The 17,832-nt window shown below is 49.4% G+C and overlaps 1 protein-coding gene across 3 annotated transcripts in view; it reads left to right on the plus strand.

Moving 5' to 3' along the window:
* PARVB (parvin beta) overlaps positions 1-17,832 on the plus strand; it is a 93,675-nt gene that overhangs the window by 48,953 nt on the left and 26,890 nt on the right. For all 3 annotated transcript variants that reach the window (XM_043964958.1, XM_043964959.1, XM_043964957.1), the window contains exons 2-4: positions 6,062-6,151; positions 7,914-7,984; positions 17,525-17,627. In XM_043964958.1, coding sequence (XP_043820893.1) covers positions 6,062-6,151; positions 7,914-7,984; positions 17,525-17,627 — 264 coding nt within the window. The remainder of the gene's footprint in view (positions 1-6,061; positions 6,152-7,913; positions 7,985-17,524; positions 17,628-17,832) is intronic.

Genomic DNA, 17,832 nt, shown 5'->3' on the forward strand with positions numbered 1-17,832 from the left:
TTGACCCTCTGCTATGTTGCAGCTCGGGTATATGCTCTTTTAAAAGTTAAATTTTGTTTTGTTTTCATACACACACACACACACACACACACACACACACACACACACACACACACTCCTTCTGCAGTCTGGAGCCAGAGAATATAAGAGCTCTTTGTTCTCATGGTTTATTGATTACAGGGAAAGCATCTGACCCTGTAGGGCAAAGTACCCCCCTCCCAGGCCCTTTGACAACAGTAATAACTGGCAGTGATACAGTGGTTTAAAGAGAGACCTTTACTGATGTTTGATCCTCACAACAACTCTGGTGGGTTGGGGCTATTATTATCCCCATTTGATAGTTGAGGAAACTGAGGCTGAGAAAGATGACTTGCCTCTGTTCACCTGGCAAGTGTCTGAGGCAGAATGGAACTCAAGCCTTCTTAATCCTGGGTCCAGCACTCTAGTTACTGTGCCAACTAATGTCTCCCATCCATACATCAAAGTCAGAACAAAACTAAACCTGACCAATGTGTCCCTCCCCCCAGCCCACCCCCTGCCACACCTCTCCTGATGATAAACACCAGGAAAGGCAGAGAAGAGGGAGATGGGGATCCATCAGTGACCACCCTTAAAGGATCCTAGGACTGGAATAGACCACTGAGGTCAGAGTCCAACCCCCTCATTTTATAGGTGAGGAGCAGGGTTCTTCAGTGGCTTACCCAACTGTAAACAGCTGTATGTGAGGTGGGATGTGTGCCCGCTTCTTCCTGATGTCAGGTCTATTGAGTGAATGAATGAATGAATGGAAATGCATTTAAATGTTTACTCTGTGCCTAGCACTGTCCTGAATGCTAGAGACACCAGCAGAAAAAGCAGGATGTCTCCCTGCCCTGAGGACCTCACTCTAGTTGAGTGACATCCCACCCTGCTCCTCTGCATGGTTGTGAAACACATCTTGGGTAGGAATGGGGAGATCACAGGCCGTGGGAGTGTTCTTGGTATTAGCCACTGGTGTTTCTTGGCAGGACGTTGGATGAGGCAGACCTCACCGTTTCTTTACCAGGCCTTGGAGGTGGTAGAACTTGGGTATTTCAGCTCCATTACTGACCTTGTGACCGTGAACCCTCTGGGCTGCGCTTTTCCTCTGGTCCTTGAACCAACGGGGCCTGTAGGGTTGGCGAGAGGACGATGCTTTGTAACCCTTAAAATGCTACAGAAAGAGGGGGAACATTTATGTCAAGGTTTATTTTGCCTCTAAGAATAAATTGCTCACTTTTTGGAGATTTATTTACTGTCCCATTGAGACCGGTGGAGGGAATACATTGGACAAGCTGACCTAGTTGGCTCAGTCTAAAAAAAGTGAACAGACGACTCCCTGTGGCTACCCTTGACCTCCCTGGAGCCCGTAGAAGGGCCCTCTTGGGCCGAGTCCTGAAGGGCTTTTGATGAGGGCCTGGCTGTTGTTGGTTGGTGCAAGCACACAAGCTCTCCTCCCGGTCTAACATTTGTCTGTTTACTGCAGAGACAAAAGGAAAAATCCAGCCGTCTATGTTCACAGCATTGATTACTTAGCTCTTTGCCTAGCACCAGTCACTCTTTTGGGGAGTCCTCCAATTTAAGGGTATTCACCAGACCCAGCTCCCCTTGGAATGAGGGATTAGCCTGACCAGACCCAAGCCCACAGAGCTGACGGCTGGTGACTCCACCGGGCAGGAGCTGGTTTTTTCTGGGGGTGTCGGGGCCTGGCTGCCCACCTGGCCCGCCCCCCCCCCCCAGCCTGTGGCCTCTCTCCACACCGGCTCTGACTGCACCTAATAGGCTTCTTGTAATCCTGGAGCCCTCCTGGAAATGTGCCCACTCTATTTTTCTGCTCCTGGTCTGGGGCAGTCCCTGAAGTTGGGGCTTCTTACAGGAACACAGTGTTCCCGGATGTGCACGTTGCCACCTTCTGATCTTACTTTGGAGGTGTGCTCGGCACGTGTGTGAGCACACCCAATTTAAGTGGGCTGGAATCCAGTCGGAGGCCTGCTTTTTCTCCAGCATCAGCAGTCAGAAATGGAACTGGCCATCGGCAAGGAGAGGGGAGATGTGACCTCTGGAAGGGAAAGTCTTTGCAGAATACCTTGGTCGTGCTGATGTTACCTGTATGAGGACCAAGGGTGGGGACGGAGGGAATTTCACTCATTTGGGAAGAGAGTGCAGAGTCGAGAAGATTTGATAGAGTAGCTTCCATGTGCTGGATGATGGAAGGCCCCTGCTCTCAGGGAGATTACATTCTAGACTCCCTACTGATGGGAGATTTCAGCTCAAAAGAAGAGCTTTCTCATGATTAAGCTCTCTGAAAGTGGAAAGGGGCTGCTTTGTGGTGTAGTGAGTTCCCAGCCATTGGGAGGTATTCAAGCATGGGCCACATTGGTAGTAGGTAGGTGGGGAAGAAGATAAAGCTCTAGACCTGGGGTCAGGAAGATCTGAGTTCAAATCCTTCAGACACTAGTTGCGTGGCCTGGGCAATTTGCTTCAACCTTGTTTGCCTCAGTTTCCTCATCTGTAAAATGAGGAAAGTAATAGTACTTAGCTCCTAGAATTGATGTGAGGGTCAAATGAGATAAGGCTTTGTAAGCCTTAAAAATAAAAATAAAAATATAAGGGGGCAGCTAGGTGGCGCAGTGGATAATGCACAGGCCCTGGATTCAGGAGGACCTGAGTTCAAATCCAGCCTCAGACACTTGACACTTACTAGCTGTGTGACCCTGGGCAAGTCACTTAACCCTCATTGCCCCACAAAAAATAAAATAAAAATAAAAATAAAATAAAAATAAAAATAAAAAACTATATAGATGGCTAGCTATTATTACTACCATGTGCCATGGATGCAAATAAAGATGTGAGCCAGTTCTTGCCATTAGGAAAACGTAGACTCTGGATATAGGAGAGTGAGGGAAGAGGCAGTGTGGCTCAGTGGGGAGAGTCCTGGATTTGGAGTCTGGGCTCATCGTTTTACTGCCTGTGTGACCTCCTAAGCAAGTCGATCAGTTTCTCCAGGCCTCAGGTCCCTGATTTGTCCCTCGCTGTCCTCACTGAACTGGGCCACAGGGTCTCCCTCCTCATGCTTAGGCAATGAGTGTTGAGTGACTATGTAGCAGGATTACTTAGTGAAAGTGTGGAATGTTTTCTTTCTTGAGTCAGCCTGGTTTCCTTTGTTTTTTGGTTCTTTTTTTCGGGGCAATGAGGGTTAAATCACACAGCTAGTACGTGTCAAGGGTCTGAGGCTGGATTTGAACTCAGGTCCTCCTGAATCCAGGGCCTGTGCTTTATCCACTGTACCACCTAGCTGCCCCTGGCCTGGTTTCCTTTGGATAGTTTATCCTCTGAAAAAGCCTGGCATGGCTAGATATCAGATCTGAACTTCTGCCTCGCACATGGATACCTACGGGAGGTCTGCATGTCCTTTGAGGCCTAGTTCATGTGCTGCCTCCTCTGTCCTCCCTGATCTCCCCCTCCTAGTGATCCCTCTCCCCTCAGATTTTCAGTGATGACCAGAGGTGAGGCAGGGATGATGGGGTCAGGCTGTGACCAGTCCAGAGTTCCTCAGTGGGCTGGGGGCTTGCCCGCTTGATTCTTGACTTTGAACATGGAGACACAGTCGGGCTTAGCCATCTTCTCTCCAGGGTCCTTGGCCAGGATGTGGATGGACTTGTGGCAAGCCCCCCAACCCTATTGAATTCTCAAGTCACCTGGGTCACAGTGGTGCCTAAGAGGACTGGAGGTCTGGAGCGCATGGGTGCTCAATTCCCACTTGTGTGCTACGGCCCACGATTCCCTCGTCTTGTCTCAGAGGCTTCGAAGGCCGCTGCTGGCGGCAGTGTTTGATGCCACAGGCCGTAGCATCAGTGACAGAGGGGCATCCTCCGGAGAACAGGGGCCCAGACTGAGGAAAACAAACCGAGAGAGCTTTCCTCATTCATCACGTAGCCCGAGAAAGAAGGGCCAAGGATCCTTTGAACTCATGGAAGCCCCGCTGCAGACCAAGCATGGTCCTTGAAAGCTCGCCAGGTTCCCAGACAGGACTCCAAGAATGTGGCTACTTCCTGGCTCTGAACCCTCGGTGCTTTGGCAAGTGGGCCAGAGCCTTTAAACCAAAACATCCCCGAGATCTAAGTGGAAGCCCACAGGCCTGGCAGACCGTTGACTCTGGGGAACAAGAAACGGAGGTTCCAAGGAATTGTCCTTTTCCAAAGCTGGACTGGTCCTTTGAAGGGCATCTGATTTGTAATCACGGGCAAGGCCTGGGCTCTTGGAATGGTCGGTAGCTGGGCACGCAGGAAGATATGAAATCATCCTCCTCAGTCCTCCATAGCGTGCCAAGGCGGGGAAGGTGTTTGCTAGATGGATGCTCACAACCACCCCAGGAGGTTGTTCCTGTTTCACAGATGAGGAAACTGAGTCAGAGAGAGGAGAGAGCCTGATCTAGTTTTCCTTCCTAGAACTCTTGTCTCTGTAGAGAGATGAAGTCTCAGACTGTGCTTGGCATCATCTTTTTTTTTTTCTTTTTTTTCTTTTTTTAGTGAGGCAGTTGGGGTTAAGTGACTTGCCCAAGGTCACACAGCTAGTAAGTGTTAAGTGTCTGAGGCCGGATTTGAACTCAGGCACTCCTGACTCCAGGGCCGTTGCTCTATCCACTGCGCCACCTAGCTGCCCCTTGGCATCATCTTTGATGCTCTGTGTTCCAAGGAACCTGCTCCCCTCGCTGCCACGCAATGACCTTTGCTCCCCTCTGGGAGCCTGTCTCTGAGGCCGGCACCTGGTTCAACCCGGCCCACTTCTTCTTTCTTAAAAAATGCTGTGCCTTACTTCAAATCAACCATTAGATTTAATAAGCATTTATTAAGCACTTAATGTATGCCTGGGACAGTGCTAATTCCTGAGATTCAAAGGGCCCTCAGGACACAACGTGTACAGAAATGTGTAGTTGCAAAGGGATTTTTTTGGGGGGGAATCAGGAACAACCTTGGGTAGGCATTGACACCTAAGCTAAATCTCAAAGGGAGCTTGGGATTCCAATCTAGGAAGCATTTATTAAGTGTCTGCTGTCTGCAAGGAAGCATGGGAAGTTTGAGAGATTCAGAGGTAAAACAGAACAGTCCTGCTCATAAGAGGCCTGCACTCTATCCCAGGGAGGCAGGGCGACTGGGGTGTGTGTATCTTGCCCCATCCTTTCTCTCCCCTTCCCCCTCCCCCAGTCCCTCCCACTCCCCTTCCCACTCTCACATCTCCCCTTCCCCTTCTCCTCTTCCCTCCTCCCTCCTCCCTCCCCCCTTCTCCTCTCCCTCCTTCCTTTTTTTTGGCTTCTCTCTCATGTTTATTTGCATCCCTGACTCAGCCCGGGGCGCTAGGCCAGCATCTGTGGGCCGACCAGCAAGCTGGACCCTGAAGAGAGAAGAACAATCCAGCCCCTTCTCATGTTGCCTGAAGCAGTTCACCCAAGATGTGTCTGCTCATTTGTCCTCAGAAGAGCCTTTTGCCTCAAAGAGAGGACCCAAGTGGGCTAAAATGTTTACAATTCTTGGTGCCCTTTGTAAATGGTTTACAGCCATAAATTAGGGATGGAAAGGGGCTAGGGCCTGGGCTTTTCCCAGCCTTGGTTATACTCTTGGAGCGCAGCCTGAGCACCTGAGTGGTCAGTGGCTCCCCTAGGGCCAAGAGGCAGGATTTGAACCCAGGCCTTCCTGGCTCCACAGCCCCCATGCCGCAGTATCTGCCGCTCTCTGTAAATTATTGTTAGCAAACATTACTTGTTTCAGAGAACCACACGTTCATTCTTTTGAAGCTGGGAACTGTGAATTTGTTGGCCCCCAGAGGTCCTGCCCCCACTTCCTTCTGCCACGTAGTTGTGAAGATGCCAGCCGCCTGGGGCCGCCTTCCCCACTTCGTGTTCTTGCGGCCACATTCCATTCAGTAGTAGTTTCTCCATGGTGTTTGTGAGCTGGCTCGGCCTGGTGCCCGCAGGCGAGCTCAGCTGGTGAATGCCAGCTTACCCCTGGGCTGATGGCTCCTTTCTTTGCTCTTTCTCTCTTGACAGTGAACGACCTTCAGGAAGAGGGCAAGAATGCGATCAACTCTCCCATGACGCCGGCTACAGTGGACATCCACCCTGAGGACACCCTCCTTGGTGCTGTCCCCTTTATGGCTGGAAATGTGTCTGTGCCTGGGGAGGGGCCAGGGGCCAGGACTGGGACCAGGGAAAGCCTAGATTTAGGGCTGTGAAAGGCACTGTGTTAAATGCTGGGAATAAAGATCTGAGCAAACAAGATGCTCCTGACCTCAGGGGGCCTACTTTCTGCTGGGGGGAGACACAGATAAAGGGGAGTCAGAAAGCCAGGAGCCGTGGGGTTGGCACACCAGTGGAGATTCCAGAAGGTGGGGAGTGATAAAAGCACTTCTTTAGGGCTAATAGGACCTGGGTTCAAATCCTGCCTCAGACACTTCCTGTGTGACCTTGTGCTTCAGTCTCATCCTTGGTGAGAGGAGGGGGTCGGGCCAGATGGCTCCTGGGGTCCCATCTAACTCTCAGTCAATGATCCTGTGATATTTCATGCTGCCCATTATCATACAACCAGATCTGGGGCTGGGAGCAACCTCACAGACCAGCTGGCTTATCCCCCTTGTTTTACAGATGGGTAAACTGAGGCCCACAGAGGAGGCTCTTGTTCTGGGCCTTTGCTAAGACAGAAGGCTTGGAAGAAGGGTCTGGAAAGCTCCCTTAAGCCTTGGGCTGGCTGGGAGATGATTCATCTCCTGTTTCTCAATGATGTTTGGCCAGACACCTCCCTGGGCCAGGAGAGCTGCTCCTGGGCTTCCTCTTGGACTGAGCACCTCCTGTCCCACCAGGGACAAGACGTCACCAGGACAGCAGCTCTTCAGGCTTACAGGGCGTTTCCCCACCAATAACCCCTGCCCCCAAGAGAGAGCCTTACCTCCTTTCACAAAAGTGGAAGCTGAGGCCCAGGGTGTGTGGCTCGCCCAGGGTCACACAGCCAGTCAGTGTCTGAGGCAGGATTAACACTCGGTTCTTCCTGACTCCAAGCCCCCCAACCCTATTGAGGTGGCAGCTCTTATGTTCCCCAAAAGGGCTGGGGGGTTGTGGCATTTTGAACACGAGCCACCTTCAGCTCATGGAGTCCTTGAAGCAAGTCCCTAGTTTTTTTCCTGCTACACATTCTCACAACGATCCCGAGTTCAGCCACAGCCTGTGGGCTCAGACGGCTTCCGGCCCCCTGGATCTGGAGCCAGGTGCTGGCCCTGCTGCCGCCTGGGATTTAGGGGATGGCTTTGTGCCCCTCTGTGGGCACTGGCTTCAAAGGCCTGGATCCCTAGATTACCCTGCAGAGCCTTCTCCAGTGGAGGCCCACAGAAATGGGGCGTGACTCGGCACTCATCCCAAACCCTTTCATAGGGGGCTCATTTCCTAAGGAACTCCTTGAGCCTCTGCTTTTTGGGGGAAACGGGCCACATCTCTTCCATTTTATGAAGGAGGAAACTGGGTCTGGGAGCAGTTGATAAGGGACTTGTCCAAGGTATTTAAAGTGGAATGTAAACTCAGGGCTTCCCTACTCAAAGTCTAACATTTCTTCTTAGAAATAGGTTTATTTGTTTACTTTTCAAAGTATCACCTGGTAAATAAAGACAAAGAAAAGGGAAATGCGCATCTGGCCTGTACCATTCATATTCATTCATTCATTCTCTCTCTCTCTCTCTCTCTCTCTCTCTCTCTCTCTCTCTCTCCTCCTCTCTTCTCTCTTCTCTCTCTCTCTCTCTCTCTCTCTCTCTCTCTCTCTCTCTCTCTCTCTCTTCTGTCCTTTCGTTGGGGGACAGGGGGAGGGCAGGGAAAGGGGGCCTGGCTCTAACTGTGGGTCCCTCTTGTAATCCGGCAGAAGAGAATGAGGAGCGGACGATGATTGATCCCACCTGCAGGGAAGATGCCAAGTTCAAAGAACTGAACAAGGTAGGCCGAGGTGTGCTGGGACCGCTGCTGGGGGTCTGTGGCCGGTGAGGGGAGCTGGAGGGCCCAGGATCTCATGGCGGATCAGGAGATGATTGTCTACGCTATCACCCGGCCACTCCAGGGGATTGCCCTCTGCCCCTTCTTCTCTGAGTGGCCACGGTCCACTCGCTCCCTGCCTCAGTTTCCCACCCACTGTAAAGGCCTTTCAAGATCCCTTTCCGGGCAAGGCTCTGGCCTGCGGGCCGGGGGGACAAGAGGTGCAAACAGGAGAATCTCTGCCCCTGAAGAGCTTCCTGGAGGTTGGGGTCATGCGAGGAAAAGTGTGAGGCGGGGGAGAGGCGGGGGCTCTGGATCCCACACCTCCGGCCGGAAGGGACAGCAGAGGCCGACTCATTTTACAGGTGAGGGTACTGAGGCCCGTGGAGGTTGGGTCATTTGTCAGTGTAGTCTTGTCTCCTCTGATAGATTGTAAGCTCCTAGAGAGCAGGGCCTGGGTTGTCTTGGGCTTCATCCTTAGTGTCTCCACAGGCCCTGAGGATGGCTCCTGCTCTCTCAGAGAGGAGGAGGAGGAGGGAGAGTGGGAGGGGGAGAAGAGGAGGGAGGGGGGAGGGGGAAAAGAGGAGGGAGAGGGGGAGGGGGAGGAGGAGGAGAGGGGGAGGGGGAAAAGAGGAGGGGGATGTGGTCTTTGGAGCATCTAGCTTCAGCTGGGGCCAGGACCTTGTGGGGTGAAGGGACCACCCATGTGACTTTTTGCAATAGGACCTTCTTACTCATAATAGTGATAATAATCGTGAACATTTTTATAGTAGAAAGCAGTTTGCAAATACTGTCTTACTCAAGCCTCACAACAACCCTCCCTGGGAAGTTAGTCCTATCATTATCTCTAATCCCCATTTTACGGATGAGGAAACTGACGTAAGCTTAGAGGTGAAGTGACTTGCCCAGGGTAACCTGGGAGGTAGGTACTATCATCCCTTATCCCCATACAGAGGAGGAAACTGAAGCAGGCAAAGGTGAAATGACTTGCCCAGGGTCACACAGCAAGTAAGCATCTGAGGCTGGATTTGAACTTAGGTCTCCCTGATTCTCAGTTCAGGCTCTATCCACTAGTGGTCATAGACAGTTTCCCATTGTTCATTTATTCATACCACAAGCACTTAGCTGTGTGACCCTGGGCAAGTCACTGGCAGCTCTCCCTCCCTCCGTCCCTCCCAGGGCCGCTGTCAGCCCTGCAGACTGTAATGCACCATGTGAATACTATTGTCCTTAGAGACTCCTTAGGTGTCAAATCTGAAAGGGCCCTTAGAGGCTTTCTGTTCCAACCCCCACTTTTTACAGATGAAGAAACAGAGGCACAGAGAGCCCCAAAAGTCACATAGGTAGTAAGTGGTTGACCCAGGATTTGAACTCAGGTTTCATGTTTAGCACTCTCCACTGCAACCTACTGCCTTATTTTTTTTCCATAAAAGTATTTTATTATTTTCCAGTTACATGTAAAGATAGTTTGCAACATTTGCTTTTATAAAAGATTTCTAGTTTCACATTTTTCTCCCTCCCTCCCCTCCCTTTCCCCTCTCCAAGACCTACTGCCTTATTTTACAGATGGGGAAACTGAGTCCCAGAGAAAGAGGTTGGTAGATTTGAACCCAGACCCCTGGACTCTTAAGTTCCAATGTTCTTTTCTCCCAACATCCCTGTTCTTGGGAACGCTGACCTTAAAAAAGATGAGTGGGAAGCATGGTTCGCTCCCATTTTGTTGTTGTGTGTTGTTTATTTTTATTTGTCAAGCATCTGTGGCTCCTTCGCAGAGCATTTAAGGGACTGGTTTGGTTCCCTGCATTGAAGAGCATCGTCACATCTGATGATTATTGGCTCTTTATTTATCCTCAAGAACAGCATGGAAGGCTATCAGCGTGTGGAGCGCGTGGGTGTTTGTCAATGTGCGTGGGGACTTGGCAGTTACAAAGCCCTTTCTGTACACCCTCTTCTGGCCATTTCCACAGACACCTATTAAATGTCTATCCAGGGAGATAGGAAACTTACCAAAGATCCAGTCCTTGCCCTCCTAGAGCTTACAGTCCGGTAGGGCACTGTGACTGCCCACTCCCTGCCCCCTTGTGCATCGACTGAAACAGAGAGGCTAAGTGACTTGCCCAGGGTCACACAGCAGGATTTGGACTCAGACCTGGCGCCTTGTCCACAGCTACTGCCAGGAGGGACATGTGCCGTCCTCTGTTCCCCAGGACCAAGATTGGTCTTTGCAGTTCATCTGAGCTCGGCTCTCCCTGGGGCTGTTTTGATTTGCACAATGATGGTCTTTGTGGGTCTTCTGCTGGTTTCGTCTTTTCACTCTGCATCAGTTCATGCAGAGCTTCCCGAGGTTCTCAGACTTTTTCATGAGCCTTGTCTCTTGGAGTGTGTCAACATTCCCTTCCCCCCACCTGCCATCCCTCCCCTCCAGTTTCCTGCTGCCACAAAGAGGTCTCCACAGTTCTTGAAGATGGCCTAGCTCCGTGCGAGAGGGGGTGTAGTCTCTTCTGTTCTGGTGGAGGAAAAGCCTGTCCTGATGAAATTGGGGCCCTTGAAAGTGACTGAACCAGGAATCTAACTGACTCAGGGAGAGAGGGAGGCTCATCCAGGTAGTGGGCTGGGATCACCCTGGATGGAATGTAGGCTTCCCCAGTGAGACACGGCTTGCTTCATTTGTGCCTTTATATCTCCAGGCCTGGCACCTAGTAGGTGCTTAATAAAGCCTTATTGACTGAATGATTGATTACAGAAAGATTCCAACCTTCTACTGTGTTATCATACTGGACTCCAGAGCTGGGGGATTGAGTCATTCATTCATTCATTCATTCATTCATTCATAGAAGGTAAGATTCCTGAGGGCAGGCAGTTGTCCTGGCATACAGTAGGTGCTTATTGATTGATTTTTTTTTTTACAGGGCAGTGAGGATTAAGTGACTTGCCCAGGGTCACACAGCTAGTAAGTGTCAAGTGTCTGAGGCCGGATTTGAACTCAGGTCCTCCTGAATCCAGGGTCGGTGCTTTATCCACTGCGCCATCTAGCAGTCCCTGTTGATTGATTTTTTAAAAAATTCTCTAGCTCCATGTGTTGTTGGTCTCATTTTGATTGAGTTTCAGATTAAGACTTGAAAGACCCTCCTTTTGGTGTCTGGCCCTGACCGATTCTTGTCTCCATGATATGGGATAATGAACGAGCAGTCCTGAGACCCTAGATTCTTGTCCTGTTAATAAATGCCTTTACGTAATAGCCACTCCCCATTTTAAAAATACACTCATACATACATATTTATATTTAAATTTCTCTCTGCATGTGTGTGTTGTGAGAAGTGTACATTTAGAGACATCTCCACACCAAATGTTCATGTGGATTCTTTGTGCCCGACCTCAGGCACTTTAGTTCTCCCTTCCCATCCAGACTCTTCCTCTGCCCCCTTGCTCTGTTCCTGTATCCTTTTGCCCAGGGTGGGCTGTCTTCTTGCTGCCTGCAACAAAGGAAGAGCAGCTCTGTCTGGAAATGGAGACCAGGCCTCCGTGGAGTAAAGGACGGCGGAAGCTTGGTTTTTAGGTACCCTTTAATAGCATCACCTGCCGGTCCTGCCTGTACCTCTGGTAGTCCTCTGTCTCCCACCTGGGAATGGTCTGGTTAAAATGCTTTGTGGTTCCCAAGGGAGCAACTCTCACTCTTCATGTTGGGTAAAATGCCCGCCCATTAATAAGCATGTGGATGGAAGAGGTATAACTAGGGCTGCCCTGGAGGGTCTTCTTCACAAACAGGGTTCAAGATTTCTCCGTTCCTCCATCGTGGGGACAATAAGTTGCAATAAAGAAACAGCCCCTAGAAGGAACAATGACCTCTTGGATGTGGGGGCAGCTGGGACCCAGTCCCCGCCGGCATTTCAGAAAGGATTGTTGGGGTGTCTCTCTCTCTTCCTGTGATAAGGCTCAAATCCATCCTTAGAGGGTTTGAGGTGGGATGCTTTGCGTGCATTTGGAAGTGATTAAAGCTCGACTCTCTTGGCTCTGGGCGGAAGGCAGACTCTGGAACCCCATTGTAACTCAGAAAGGACTAATGGAAAATCATGTTGTATTCTGGTTCAAGTGGCCCCAGGAGCTACTTAATGTATAGCACTTGAAGACTTTGCCAGGGATGTGAGAAATAGAGAGGTAGAAGGCATTCTCCTTCATCCTTCAGATGGATCAGAGGCCTGCATGAAGAGGAGTATGCTGTCTAGAGATAACAATTGGTGTCTTCTTTTCAAAAAGTAATATGTGAAATGGCTTATGGGAAGAACGGTTGAGATCCAGAGCCTCAGGGACTACAGTGGGCATCCATCCAAACCCTTTATCTTACAGAGGAGGAAACTGGCTTGGGGAGGGGGCGGGGTAAGTGATTTAGGATTATAGGTGTAGACCTTGGTAGGGACCCTAGAGGGCATCTAGTCCAACCTCATTTTACAAATGAGGAAACTGAGGCCCTCTGTCTCCATAACAGTGTGATTTCCATTGAGTTGTCTGAAAGAATAAAATTGTTCCAACTTGGCTAGAATATCCAGCAGATTTGCACTGATCCCTGCTTCTAACTCCTCCTCTAATTCAGTGTGAAACATCCATTAAGCACCTACTAAGTGCAGGTGATAACCCGAGGCTGCCGTGATTGGGGGAAGGAGGAGGGGTCCATAGCTCCCTGCAGTTTGGACTCATTCCCCCTCTGCTCTTGGCCCACCCTTAGCACAGGGCTTGCCTTCTTTATCCCAGCTCTTTCCATTCCTTTTCCCTCATTAACTTGAGAGCCCAGACAGCCAGACAAGCCCCGCAAGGAGGCTTGGCAGAGATGTCTACTTTTTATTACTTAGAGAATACCCACAGAGAAAAGTCATCTTTTAAATTCTCTGTGTGTGTGTGTGTGCACGCGCGCGTGCATGTGGCTGGGGTGGGTGGGGGCACTGAAGGTCAAGTAACTGAGGAGGTCATTGGCAGGGATGACATTTGCCTTCTAACATGATATGGTCTGTCCTTCTGTTCCTCCCTTCCCTTCATTATCCCCAGTGCCCCATAGCTGAGCTGGCCACTGTCTTCCCTCTTCATTTTATTATGATTTCATAATGTAGTTGGGATGTATATATGATTTGTTTCACAGAAACTTACTTTATGGTTGATTTTGTGAAAATGAATCTATCTGCCTTAGTTCTAACAGCAGGCAATCTCTCTCTCTCTCTCTCTCTCTCTCTCTCTCTCTCTCTCTCTCTCTCTCTCTCTCTCTCTCTCTCTCTCTGTCTCCCTCCTGCCCTCTCCCCCCATCTCTCCCTCCCTCTTTCTGTCTTCTTTTCCTCTGTTTCTCTGTCTTTGTTTTTATCTCTGCTTCTTGAAACTTTCTTTGAATTAAGGGGTCTTTTTAATTTATTTTTCTTTTGAATCTAGAGGGGATATTAAAGGCCATTTAATTCAACTTTCCCCTCCCTCTATTGTACACAGGAAGAAACAGATATTGAGAAATCCAATGACATATACAATGTCACTTGGTAATTAGTAATGAGGTTGGCCCTTGAACCCAGGGCTCCTGAACCCCACTCTTCCCCATCTTCTTCCACTATTCTGCTCTACCTCCCTAAAAAGTTAAGATACTGCCTCAAAGGGGGTGGTTATAACTCACATAGTTTGACCAGCTCAACTTGCATATGACCATCTTAACCCAGTCATTGTTTTTGTTTTATACAGATATAGGATGTTTTAGGGAATGCATGAGCTTCAGCACCATTTAACTAACAGATTTCTATAAAAAGCCAATGCTCTTTTTTCATGGACTCCATTAACAGGCTGGTGTTGCTGTTTTTTCATAGACTCCATTAACAGACTGACGATGCTCTTAATCAGTTCCTGAAAACATTTATTAGACACCTTTGTGTGTGTGTGTGTGGGGGGGGGGGACGGGACAATGAGGATCACACCTTTTGTTTTGTAAAGCAGGTCATGGCCCGGAGAGGGGCCAGTCCTCAGACTGTAGACGGAAACAACAACATTTATGCCAGATCCTTAATAAATTGCTTTCAAAGCTTTTGGCCAAGAAGGGATGTTTTGAGGGTGCTAGGGTTTAAGTCAGAGGATCTGAGTTTGAATCTTGGTTCTGTTGCTCACTCCCACTTGACCTTGGACAAATCACTTCTCTATAGGCCTTAGTTTTCTCCTTTGTAAAGTGTTGTGTTTCTAAGGCCTCTTCCAATTCTTGATCCCACAGTGTCATACTCTAGCATTGCAAGACCTACTGGTCACACATTGTGGCTCTGTGACAACTTGACATTAATCTAAGATGACCTTAACTACTGTGACGATTGAAAGTATGAGAAACATAGTTTCTGGGTCATTTAATCATTTTTATTAATAGGCCAGCAAGTTATTAATAAAAGGATGGCCTACTGGCCATCCCTTTCAGACCAAAGATTCTAATGGCAGTGGGGTCACAGATTATCCACCCTTCCAACTGTAGGAGAGCCATTAACTAGAAATCAGATCTAATTGGTTGACATGATTCAGAGATGGGCTATATTAAAATGAAGTCTAGGGGGCGGCTAGGTGGCGCAGTGGATAAAGCACTGGCCCTGGATTCAGGAGTACCTGAGTTCAAATCTGGCCTCAGACACTTGACACTTACTAGCTGTGTGACCCTGGGCAAGTCACTTAACCCCCATTGCTCCACAAAAAAACCAAAAACAAACAAACAAAAAAATGAAGTCTAGGGATGCGTGACTTGGGTCACTCAACTCCTGGTCAAGATGACATCAGAAAAAGAATCTAGAACCTGCCCGAGGTGATGGGGGAACAATACTGATTATTAATTATTTCGCTACCATAATTTTCCTCTTCTGTTGGCTATCTTCCTCACCTTGGCCTATGGGAATAATAATGGAAGTAATAACAAAGAGCTGTCATTTATATAGAGTTTATGTAAAGCGCCTCATCTAAATTTTCTTCATTTTATAGATGAGGAAACTGATGGCAGTGAAGTGGCTTGCCTAGGGTCACACAGTAAGCATCTAAGGCAGGATTTGAATTCAGGTCTTCCTGATTTCAGGTGCAGCATTCTATCCGTTGGCCCACGCAATTCCTTGCTCTAAGTTTCCAGAATTTCATAGGCTAATAGGATCATAGATTCAGAGCTGGAAGAGACTTTATAAATCTTTATAAATCATCAAATCCAGCTGAGCCACAGGGAAATTAAATGATTTATCCACCTATAAGCATCTGACTCAGAATTAGAACCCAGGCCTTCTTGATTCCAGGCCCAGGGCCCTAGGCTGCATCTTCTCCAGTAAGCCTTTCGTGAGCTTCTGAGTTGTTCTTTTTCTAAGCTGAGCTTCTAAGAAGTTCTGAGCTTCTAAATAACCTTTTCCCATCCCATCCCACCCAATGAATCACCTGGAAACTAGGGCATCCTGCCATTTTCTCTGTTACTAGGGAGGGAGTCATGTATAATGAGGCTGGAGTGGTAGGAGGAGGTCAGGTTGTGAAGGTTTTTAAAATGCCAAACAGATGAGTTTATACTAGATTCTTGAGTTAATAGGGAGCGACTGGAGTTTATTGAGGAGGGGATATGGTGTGGTCAGATGGGCACTCTCAGAAAACAGTTTGGCAGCTGTGTCAAGAATGGAGGGGCGGGGTGAGGAGCAGCATGAAACAGGGAGACAAATTAGAGGCTAATGTAATAGGCTGAGCTATAATGAGGGATAATGAGAATTAGGATCTGATGTGAGAGGTCTTTGGGACCTGGGAGTGGCAAGACTTGGCAGCTGATGTCATGTGAGGAGTGAGGAAGGGGCAGGAGTGGAGGATGATGCCCAGCCTATGAATCCATGATTGGGAGGGTGGTGGTGCTCTCCAAAACTGGGGGGATTTGAAGGAGGAGAGGGCTTGGGGGGAAAGAGAATGATCCCAGTTTTGGACAGGTTGTCTGAGATGTATCTGGGAACTTGCAGTGTGAGATGTTCAGGAGGTGGCTGGGGATCTGGGACTGAAACTCAGGGGAGAGAGTGGGGCTGGATACACACACACACACACACACACACACACACACACACACACACACCCATAAATATGCACACACAAATGCTCACATATATCCATCTGGGAGGCATCTGCATTGAGATGATAATCAGACTCATAGCATTGTAGGGGAGAAGTGAAGAGGACCCAAGACAGAACTGGGGGCCACACCTCAAGGTAGGGGTGTCACGTGGATGACCACCTAGCTAAAAGAGACAGAAGGAATGGTTGGGCAGAGAGACCCAGAGAAGGGGGAGGATGCAGGAGTGGTCAGTCATCCGAGGCGGCAAATGACGGCTAAGACAAGAGTGTTGTATCTGGCCATTGAGATCATTAGTAACTGTGGAGGGGGGAAGCTACTGTGGAGGGGTAGCTTCAGTCGAGGGACGAAGTTAGAAGCCAGATCGAGAAGGAAGGAAACAAGTATTTATTAAGTGCTTGCTGTGTGCTTTGTGCATGTCATTTCATTAAGGGGTGAAGAAATAGAAGAAATGCACGTAGGTGGCTCTCTGGGAATGCGGCCGAGGAAGGAAGAGTTCGGATACTAGCTGGAGGGCCAGGGGAGGTTGTGAAAGAGTAGGGAGACCTGGGTCCACCTGAAGGCAGTAGAGAAGGAACAAAGAGGGAGAGGCTGAAGGTCCGGGAGAGAAGGGGGTGATCTGCTGGAGAAGACTGGGGGGCTGGCACCACGGGGTTGGCAAGGAGAGAGGAGGGAGGGAGAGGAGATACTATGGAAAGCAACCTGAAAACCTTACAATACTTTATAAATGGTGGCAGCTAAGGGCACAGTGGATCTGGAGTCAGGAAAACCTGAGTTCAAATCCTGTTTCAGGTCCTTACTAGATATGTGACTCTTTGCAAGTCACTCAACCTCTGTCTGCCTCAGTTGCCTCCTCTGTAAAATGGGGAATAATTGTCCCCCCCTTCCAGGGCTGTGAAGCTCAAATGAGATAATATTTGTAAAGTGCTTGGCACAGTGGCTGGTGCATAGTAGGTACTAGATAAGTGCTAGCCATGATGATGGTGATGGTGATGAATGCATGTGAGGATGAAACCCTGCCTGGTCTCACCAGAACAGTGGGGAGGCAGAGTTGGGTGTGCTAGGATTGTGGGGGGCTCCACAGGGGTATGGGCTCTTCCTCCCCTTTCTTCACACTCTGCCTTATCTCCCAGTGGGGCCCCATCCATGTTGCTTCACTTCTTCCATACAGCGATGGCAGTGGGTGGGCTTTTGGTGGTGGCAGTGGCTGACCACCCTCAGAACTGTCACTGGCTGCCCTGGGACATAGCGGCCAAGGACACCAGGGCTTGGCTGATCTAAATAGGCTAAGGGAACCTCTGCTTTTCCCTCAACTCGGGAGGGGCTGTCTGGTCTCTGAAGGTTTCTGCGTCCTTGACACATGATCAATGAAGATGAATGGCTGGTGCTGGCCCAGGTCACTCCTTGTCTTGGTGTTAACTCTTGGTTTTATTTTTCAGGTTTTAATTGACTGGATTAATGATGTGCTGGTGGAGGAGAGGATCATCGTCAAGCAGCTGGAGGAGGACCTCTATGACGGACAAGTGCTGCAGAAGCTTCTAGGTGAGTGAGATGGGCCAGAAGAGCTGGGGCAGGGGCTGTTCTCATGGGCCCCTGGATCCCAGCCTCCGTGGGCTCTTCCCTGACCTGCATGAGCCCAGGTATAAGGCAGGTGGAGCTGGGAGGGGCCTCGGAAGCCATTGAAGATCACCCTGCTGTAGACTTTCCTCCCGAGTGGCTCTGCCTTCAGATCTCTCCACAGAGAGCT

This window comes from Dromiciops gliroides, chromosome 5 (genome assembly GCF_019393635.1).
Source record: "Dromiciops gliroides isolate mDroGli1 chromosome 5, mDroGli1.pri, whole genome shotgun sequence".
Lineage (NCBI taxonomy): Eukaryota > Metazoa > Chordata > Mammalia > Microbiotheria > Microbiotheriidae > Dromiciops > Dromiciops gliroides.